The 10,220-nt window shown below is 37.5% G+C and overlaps 1 protein-coding gene across 1 annotated transcript; it reads right to left on the bottom strand.

Annotated features, from left to right (window-relative positions):
• Positions 1–1,255: 1,255 nt before the first annotated feature.
• On the bottom strand, positions 1,256–6,299 carry LOC135847249 (uncharacterized protein DDB_G0283357-like). The gene is made up of 7 exons (XM_065366705.1): positions 5,843–6,299; positions 5,135–5,557; positions 4,733–5,002; positions 4,484–4,690; positions 2,978–3,211; positions 1,448–1,603; positions 1,256–1,323 (listed from the first exon to the last, which is right to left on the bottom strand). The coding sequence occupies exons 1-7, from the start codon at positions 6,297–6,299 to the stop codon at positions 1,256–1,258; spliced, it is 1,815 nt and encodes a 604-aa protein (XP_065222777.1).
• Between the last annotated feature and the right edge of the window lie 3,921 nt (positions 6,300–10,220).

Raw genomic sequence — 10,220 nt, 5'->3', positions numbered from 1 at the left:
TTCACCAAAGTTCGAAGCTTTCGAGTTTATCGAGCGACAAAATTTAAAGAAAAAAAATCGATAAATAATAATTATCATTACGTAGAAAACGACTGCACCAGTTTTGATGAAACTTTAGGCATGATAAAAATCCGCATTGGGTGAACTGGCACAAAAACTCATTCAAAAATTCATTTCTCAGGAACCTTTGAACCGATTTTGATCAAACTCAAAATGTCACCCCTGGCTTCTAGCCGGACATTTTGTCACCATCATCGTGTTTCAACTTCCATGATTCATGAGCTGGAATTTTTTTTACGGAACCCACAACTTAAGTAAGTAAATTAACTCAACTATTTTCTGAAAAATCGGCGGAAAGTTTGCACACAGTTCTCTAGAAATGATTGTAAATACAAACGAAATCTATTGACAACGTTCTACTCAAAATTTCTGGACAAGAGTTGGTTTCAAGTATGCTTAGATTTTGATCAAAATTGCATGCATAATGATCTGTGCTGTTACAGGTTTTTTGCAACATAGGTACTCATCAAATTAAAATAGGTAAGTATATTCAGGATGCTCTTCAACGTCCCAGAGTAATAAGGGATGGATTTGGAAAATTATCATGCGAGGAGTGAGGCAGAAAAATAGGCTTGTATCATTTGAAAAAAATAAAAACAAAACCCAAATTAACTCATCACTCGCTTAGGAAAGAAAGAATTCCATCAATTCCCTTAAAACGACTACGCTGATTTTCAAAGCCAAATTTTAAGATGCATGACGGATACAAAAAACCAAAGTGGTAGAAATTTGCTGCAAATTTCATCAACTTGAACGATAAATCGATCAAAATCGATAAATCTGACTCACAACAATATTAAACTTGCCTAACATTCGACAAAACGAAAACAAACTTCAACAAAAAATAAATAAATATTTATTGTTAACGGTCATTGACCTAACGATCAATAAACCAGACAAATGAGACTGAGCAAAAAGCTCGATGACTTTACTTTACGACGACAAGAATAATATTAACGCGAACTAACTTAGTAACTAACGAAAACAAACGAAAAAACAACGATAATTTAACAGCCAACAGTTTACGCGATTTTACGAAAAGAACAAAAAACCATTTTATACGTAACCAACAATATATATATCGCGAAACTGAAATTCATTTTTAATAAAAAATAAAAACTTAAAAGTTACCGAACATAGTTCGTTACGGTTACGATTCCAATTTTGCCAACACCCCACCATAAAAATATTTTCCCTAACACGCGTACCACTTAAATAAACGTAAAACTTGTTGCTTCTTATCAATACCGGTGTTAGTAAACACTTTAAAACAAAATATTTTTACAGCAAAATTTCAGTTAAATTATACTTAAATTACATAAAAAACAACTCGAAAACTTAATTTAAGCATTAAACAATGACTCACAGAGTCTATCGAATACGGTACGTGTCGTGGCTTTGGTTAAAATATCGGCAAGTTGATCTGCCGAAGATATCTTTTGCAAGTATATAATCTGTTTCGTGACTAAATCGCGTATATGATGGTAACAGACATCTATATGTCTGGTACGTTTTGATTCGACCGTGTTCGCTACAGCAATCGCTGCGTTAGAATCGCAGTACACCGGTACGGTGTCAATACGAACTTCCAATTCAAGAAATAAATTTCGCCAAGCCAAAACTTCCTTACCAGATGAACTTAAAGCAACATACTCCGCTTCACACGACGAAAGACTTACACAATTTTGTTTCTTGACTACCCAGTCAATTACGTTGCCATAGTGCAATACAAAAATTCCAGACGTTGATTTTCTGTCTAAACAATCACCAGCGAAGTCCGAATCTACGTATACTCTAACAGAGTATTTATCAACGACTTCAGGTATTACGTAGGTAAGTTTCACGTTCAACGTACTACGTAAATACCTGAGAATACGCTTACTATATTCGAATAGCTCCTTGTTTGCCAAGTGCTGGTATCTGCTTAGAAAGTTTACAGCAAAAGCGATATCGGGACGTGTTCCCCTTGCTATGTAACTTAAACTTCCTAAGAGACCACGCACTTTGGTTTCATAACTTTTATCGAGCTTGAGATTGGTAATCTTCAAGCCCGGTTCGATTGGAGTTGAGATACTATTCGAATTAGATAAACCGTAATCATTAACTAACTGCTCGATATATGAATTTTGATGTATTTCTAACTTTTCTTTACTACGATTGATTTCCATTCCAATGAACTTCTTGCATTGTTCCAGGTCTCTGATTCCAAAACGCTCATTCAATCGCTTGACCAACCACTCAATTAGACGATCATCGCAACCTGTAATTAGAAAATCGTCTACGTAAACGACAAACACGCAACGTAGAGGATTTTCGGCATCGAAGTAGACACACGGATCAACTTTGCTCCTTACGAAACCGAGCGAAAGTAAATACTCATTCAATTTTGCGTTCCATGACTTGGGACTCGTTTTTAACCCATATAACGAACGTTTGAGAATATATACGACACCTTTTTCTTCGTTAGTCCCTTTCGGTGGGTTGAACATAATACTTCGGTTTATATCTCCATTGAGAAATGCAGTACTCACATCTAGCTGTCTCAACTGCCACTTGTTGACCATAGCTAGATTGAGCATCGAGCGTATTATCGGTTGATTAGGTGTTGGAGCGTATATTTCATCCAACTCATAAAAATGGTTGTCTTTGAAACCACGCAACACCAATCTAGCCTTAAATTTCACCCCACCATTCGAGTTGATTTTTTTTTTTAGAACCCACTTACTATCTACTTTCGAATAATTCTCTTTATTTACGCTTTTTTCAGATGCTGAATACCAAACGTCTTTGATCTCCATCGCCTTTAACTCTTCATCTATCGCTACACGCCAAAATTTCGACTCAGGACCGTTTAACGCTTCTTCATACGTAAGGTCATCGACCCCAGCGAGTGCAAAGCAAGCAAAATCGTCGCTACGTTCATCCGAAGATGATGTATCGATTAAACTACGATCTACTAAATTATCACCGCTACGTTCGGCTTCAGTCAGCTCATCTGGGTTTATCCAATTGGAGCAACCAGGAGCTGAATCAACGTTACTTACTGGTGTAACCGTAGGTACGATATTCACATCGCTTACACTCACTGATACCGATGTTTTTAACAAATGATCGTTAATAACATCGTGTATCTTACGCGTTTCGTCTACTTCTACGCAACTCGAATTCGTAAATTTATTTCGTAAAACATCGTACAATACATAACCTGTCTCTGTAAAACCTAACAATACCATATCTATCGACTTCTCATCGGTTTTCTTTCTCTTTTCAGGCGGTACTAAAACTCGTGCAACGCTTCCAAACAATCTCACTCTCGATAAATCCGGCTTTCGGCGATTCCACAGCTCGTACGGTGACAGATCGTTCAAGGCAGAATGCGGTAAACGATTGTACACGTAGTTTGCCGTGTATGCAGCGTAAAGCCAGAATTTATTCGTTAAACCGCCTTCGTATAACAGAGCTCGCATTTTTTCTTGGATGGTTCGGAAAAAACGCTCGACGGTGCCATTATGCTGCTTCTCATACGGCTCACTGTTCTGCATAGATATGCCTTTTTCGTCGACAAACTCTTTAAAGGTACCTCCGATAAATTCACTAGCGTTATCGCACCTGATACGCTTCACTTTCGTACTCCATAACGTTTCACTAATATTTACAAATTTTTTTAGGTAGGTACCTACTTCGGCTTTACTTCTCATTCCGAACGTTACTCCCCATCTCGTACAGTCATCTACGAAGCCAATCAAATATCGCTCGCCTTCTAGTCCCTCTGTAATAGGACCCATTACGTCAATATGAACGAGATCGAGCGGATTTGGATACCTATACCTACTTGAATCGTAGGTATGTTTCTTTTGTTTTGCTTTACAGCAAATTTGACATTGATTAAAAGGTGGGCAATCACATCCACGTAACTCAGGAATCTTATCTAGTACCGTCTTGCTCGTATGAGCCAACCTACGATGCCAGATGTCACCTTCACCTTTTAACCTATTTACTTTCTTTTTATTTTTCAGATTTACATCACTGTCACTGCATGTACTGGTATTTCCTATACCTACACTTGAAACGTTCGAGTTTACACTACTAGAAGTATTACCTATCGTCGTCGAACCATTACCTACATTTTTCGAGTCGCTAACATCACTAGAAACCAACGCAGATGAATAATTGGAACATGAGTACAACATAGGAGGTATATTTATCATAAATTGAATCGTATACAATCCATTATCATTAAGTACTAATTTTGACACTAAATTTCCCGCAGGATCGACCAAACGAGGATCTTCATCGAAGAAGAAACGATAACCATTCGCTACGATTTTCGACACGGACAGAAGACTAAAAGAAAGACTAGGTACGTAGTATACCTCGTTCAACCAATAGACGTTTCCGTCATCGGCTAGAACTCTCAATCGACCTACTCCTTCTTTGATCAAAGAGACTTCACAATGAGCGGACTGTAAACTTTCGTTTATTTTCCTCTCATCGTGCAAGACTCCACGATGTTTCAGAAAATGCGACGTCGCACCACTATCGACGACAAACGTGATAAAATCGACGCCGTCGTCGTCGTTTGTCTCGACGTATGCATTTTCTTCACCGAGATTCAAAGCAGTCGAGTCACCTAAAAAATAGTTCGACCCGATATTCACGTTACGCGAATTACCGAAATTGGATATCGCGACACTGTCACCGAAACTACTACGACCGAACCTATCTTTCACGAATTCATCTACGATTTCACTCCTACGACGATCATCTAACAAAAGATTTTTCTTTTTTTCAGAAAACGGCGTAGAAAGACCTAAAGCTAGCGAAGGCCGAGGCCCTGACGAACCGGACGAACCTGACGGACCAGACGTACCCGACGTACCACTCGACGAACCGTTACCACCGTTATTACGCGACGAATCACCGTTCTGCGGACAATTACGACCTATATGCCCGGTTAGATTGCATCGATAGCAAACGATACTTCCCCGAGGGTTGGTATCGTTTCTATAATTCCCTCCGGCGGATCGACAAGACTTGGCCATGTGGCCCCGTTTATGACACTTATAGCAGGTACGATCTTTGGCTTGTACGAAGCCATTATTACCACTACGATCACCGTTACCGTTCGACGAATTACTGGACGAGTTCGAATTACTACTACGCGATTTATTACGATTACGATTACGTTTATTATTATTATTACCGGATTGATCGGATGCGGCCATCGCTGAACCGGTACTTGTCGAACTCTTCGAAGTCGAGGAGTTCTTCGAGGCATCTTCCAAACTCAAAAGCAATGATGAAATTAACTTTGGATTTGGATCTCCAGCTGTGACGTGAACTAGTCCTCGAGCAGTCATACGCACTGACTCGTACTTAGGCGAATTGCCTAACGCATTGATCAGATACGTGTAGACCTCCGAAGGGGTCAATTTCACGTCCAAACTCTCCATATCGTTGACGAGCGTATAAAATGCCTCCAAGAACTCTTTCGGACCTTTGTACATATCGATGACAATCTTCGAAATACAAGTTCGACAGTCGATAATTGCTGCTTGGTTTTCCGCCTGGTACAAGGAGTTGAGCTCCGTCCAGAATACGTACGGATCCTCTGTCTCCTTGACCAGTCGGAAAACGTTCTCAGCTACGTGCCTAATTAAAATTTCTAGAGCTTTCGCTTTTTTACGCGCCGATAACATATTTACTTCGAGAATCGCGGTTTGAAGTCCTTTGGCCGCCAAAATGACCTTTATTTTTCTTTTCCAGGACACAAAGCCCGTACCGCGAAAGACCATCGACTCCATTACGCGACTATCACCGGCACCGAACATACTACCAGACGAACTACTCGAATCAGATTCTACAGCTGCTTCGTCGGACTCGTCGTCGTCGTCGCTACTATCACTAACGTCGCTCGGATCGTCGGATGGACCAGGAGGTGGAGGAGGTGGAGGACCGGATGACGGATTAGACGGAGGAGGAGGAGAAGCAGAATCGGTTGGACCAACTTGTTCACCAGAACCAGAACTACTCGTACCAGCTACGTTAGCGTCGCCACTGGAATCAGATACGTTACTTTTCGAAGTACTTTTACCCTTCGACGACTTCGTTTTACTTTCGTTCAAATTTTCGTTTACAGGGAAACCAGCAAAGGTCGTACTGGATTTACGTTTACACTCGTCGTCGTCGTCTACGTTGACCGATTTTCCTGACCGCAAATAGGACAGGACTGTCGACATTTACTTCGTCGAACACCACGAACCAAAAACAAACAGCTACACAAGCCGGATACTCGGACGAACCAATCCACACAGGATACCAAAACGTCGTCGAACTACAGAGCGTTTCACCAACTACGCTCACGCTACCATGAACGATAAATCGATCAAAATCGATAAATCTGACTCACAACAATATTAAACTTGCCTAACATTCGACAAAACGAAAACAAACTTCAACAAAAAATAAATAAATATTTATTGTTAACGGTCATTGACCTAACGATCAATAAACCAGACAAATGAGACTGAGCAAAAAGCTCGATGACTTTACTTTACGACGACAAGAATAATATTAACGCGAACTAACTTAGTAACTAACGAAAACAAACGAAAAAACAACGATAATTTAACAGCCAACAGTTTACGCGATTTTACGAAAAGAACAAAAAACCATTTTATATGTAACCAACAATATATATATCGCGAAACTGAAATTCATTTTTAATAAAAAATAAAAACTTAAAAGTTACCGAACATAGTTCGTTACGGTTACGATTCCAATTTTGCCAACACAACTGAACATTTTTCTGATTCACTTCTAAATTTTTCCAATATCCACAAAGGAAAAATTGAACCACAGTCATTTCTTTCTGTTGAGAATTTCTACATCTCACAAAGAATAATGTTCATACGTACCACGTCAAAATTGGAAAAAAAATTCAGATGGCGCGAAAATTTTGGATTTTGAAAAAATTTTGTTTAGAAATTTTTAAACAAGGGAAAATTCATATAACGCAAATGTTATAAATCTTATAAAAACAAAAACTACGTAAGTAAGTATAAGTTTTTATTTTAACCGAAATCCCATAAATTCTCTACATTTGACCCAGTTTTATTCCTATTTGGTCACGATTCGAAAATTTTTTCTTGTGAGCTGCCGAAGTTTAGTAGCCAAAAAAAAAAAGGAATTAAATGCTGTATTTCACTTCACAATGTCTTCAAACAGAAATTGGATCCAATTTAGAGCAGTTTTCCACCAAAACTTAATATGACGAATATCTCACACATTTATACTAATTTTGCTTTCAGTGAGCGATTGCAAAAAGGTTTCAGTCAGCTTTTCGCTGACTAGTTGCATTGTTTTTTTTTCCAAGCTTCAACAGCCAACAGCAACAATAAATCATATTCACATGAAAACAATACAAACGGTGAAGAAAGTTATTCTACATAAAACTGCACAAGTAAACCGATTGAAAGAGAGTTTTTGCTTTTTGCTCACAGTTGCTTCTGTTTATTTTTTACTTTTTCAAAGCTTTAACTTTCGACGAATGCAGTTTGAATTGTAATCCGCAAATTCAAAGAAACAAAACATCACAGGATTTTGACAAAAGGTGGAATTTACATTCCGAGTTGCCAGTCGCGGAAAAATTTTCACCTCCAGAGGTGCCCGTGATGGGAAGATATGTGGCCTCAAAACGTGGATATTTTCCAGAAAAAAAAAATGATTTCTTCGCTCTAACTCCTATCCAATGTGTTTCGAAAAAAATGACCCAAATTTTCATCAAAGATACAGATAGTAATTTCAGATCAAATTGAGCTGCAGTATGGTAAGTTATTTTTCCTTTTTCCAGAATTCATAATTCACAGCATTTCGAGTCGGCCATTTCACAGTATGCGCAACCGTACATGAGAGAAAAAATTCTAGCCCATCAGCGCCTTCAGCAAATTCAGCATACAAATTAGAAAAATCCATGCACAAGAATTTATACTAAAAAGTTGGCTGATGTTGTTGCAGAAAAAAAATTGAACTTAAGTCATCACTCGATTGGAAATGGAGACCTTTTTCTCAACCTCCTCGAAACAATTAGACCAAAATAATCGAAATGGTCCAGATAAAACTATCGCAAGAATACGGAATTCTTTAAATGTTCTCGATCAAACTACTTAATCAATGATTGAACCTGTAATTTTGGAAAATTAGAGGTAAGTAAGTAAATGAATGTGTAGGTACACTGAAAAATCAGCTGCCCAAAAAAAGGAATCAAATGCAACAGCTGAGAAGAAAAGAAAATGGAAAAAGGTCTCTACAGATGAGATTTTACACCCAAATTTTCATCAACTTGACTTTTCGATACTTCATTAATATCGATATGTCTCGATATTTTTCCAAAAGGCATCAATACTGCATTACCTATTCATTTGAAACTGAATAAAAAGTACATAGGTAACCTAATTGCACATTTTCAAAATGTAAAAAAATGAGCAAGCGTTGGATAGACCTATAAAACCAAAGTTTTTGGTATTGAAATTGCACAAGTAAACCGATTGCAATACGGTTTTTGCTTTTTTGCTCAATAATTGCTTTTGCTTGTTTTTTTCAAAGCTTCAACTTTCGAGAATGCAATTTCAATAGTATTCCGCAAATTAATAAACCAAAAAAATCACCGAATTTTGACAAAAAATGAAACGTTTATTTCGAGTTTCCGCGCCAGTCGCGGAAAAATTGTCACTTCCAGAGGTGACCCTGATGGGAAGATACTCGTATGGAGCCTCAAAGGTCCAATGTGTTTTGAAAGAAATGGTCCAATTTCACAACGATAGTTATTAAGTTTCTTTTTTCATGTCATGTAGAAGATCAAATTAAGCAGTAATAAGGTAAGTTATCTTTCCCCTTTCTAAATTCACGATTCACAGCATTTCGAGTAGGCCATTTCACAGCATGTGCAATCGTACCTACAGAGAAATAATTCCAGCTCATCGACGTCCCGACCTAATTCAGCGTATAGAGACAGATTTTCATCAATTTGACTTTCAATTTCATCCGCATATTTAAATTTTGCCTTGAACATCCGCACATAGGTACTCATGAAAAAAAGAATAAATCAAAATTGATTACATATAAGTACTTCATCAAATTCCATTATCGCAACGTCTCTAACAAATTGGATCAATTTATATCCAAACACATAATCATAATTCGATCTATATATCATTTTTTTTTCAAACAGAGTGGGGGGCTGAGGGACTGAAACCCATAACCTCATGACCTCGTCTCATATATTAATTCTTCCTCCTATTCCGTGAATACAGAGATTTTATAATCCCATGCATTTTCTTTCTACTAAGTAAAAGGCTCTGGACTTGGAAAAATTTCAACACTTATTGCAAATTAACACAGAATTAAATGTTTCTGAAGACTTACGCAATGACGACGGATTCTTGATATTTTTCCAAAAGACATCAATTCCTCGATATTCATTTGAAATTGAATAAAAAGCACCCTACTTGATTGCACAATATTTTCAAAATGTAAAAGAATAAGCTCGAGTTAGATTTCACATCATGTACAATCGTACCTACAGGCTACAACACATGCAAGAACAAAAATCAACTGTGAACATTGATTGCTGACTGCAAGAGAGTTTTTCCTTTTTGTTTTTTGTTGTTTTTTTTACGTCTTCAAACGTTCGAAGTTCCAACTTTTGTTTTCCCTACGATTCGGATATTTCTATTTTTTCGTCGATGAAGCAAAAAAAAATCGAGATTTACACTGAAATTCCTAAACTTAATTGTTCTACTAATTCGTTTGAAATGAAATTTAACACGATTTCAAGTGAGTTTTAGAACTTTTTACTGACTAATTGCATTGTTTGTTTTTTAAAGCTTCAATAATCAACATCAACAATTAATCGTCTTAGCGTCTCGTTGTATTAGTACATAAAATTGCACAAGAAACTAGATTGCGAGAGGGTTTTTGCTTTTTGCTCACTAGTCGCTTTGGTTTTTCATTTTTCAAAGCTTCAACTTTCGACGAATGCAGTTTGAATTGTAATCCGCAAATTCAATGAAACAAAAAATTGTAGGATATTGAAAAAAGGCGGAATTCTTATTCCGAGTTGCCCGTAGCAGAAAAATTTTCATCTCCAGAGGTGCCCTTTG

Source organism: Planococcus citri, chromosome 1, assembly GCF_950023065.1.
Source record: "Planococcus citri chromosome 1, ihPlaCitr1.1, whole genome shotgun sequence".
NCBI classification, from domain to species: domain Eukaryota; kingdom Metazoa; phylum Arthropoda; class Insecta; order Hemiptera; family Pseudococcidae; genus Planococcus; species Planococcus citri.
This window is presented reverse-complemented; position numbering and strand designations above follow the sequence as displayed.

What these genes read in the sequence shown, in the direction of transcription:
- LOC135847249 (XM_065366705.1), bottom strand. Translation starts at nt 6,299, where the DNA reads ATGTCGACAGTCCTGTCCTATTTGCGGTCAGGAAAATCGGTCAACGTA. An exon ending in TACATCATCTTCGGATGAAC is followed by an intron (nt 1,604 to 2,977) that starts GTAGCGACGATT and finishes ATTCTAACGCAG; the next exon opens with CGATTGCTGTAGCGAACACG. An exon ending in TTTAACCAAAGCCACGACAC is followed by an intron (nt 1,324 to 1,447) that starts GTACCGTATTCG and finishes TTTGTTTTAAAG; the next exon opens with TGTTTACTAACACCGGTATT.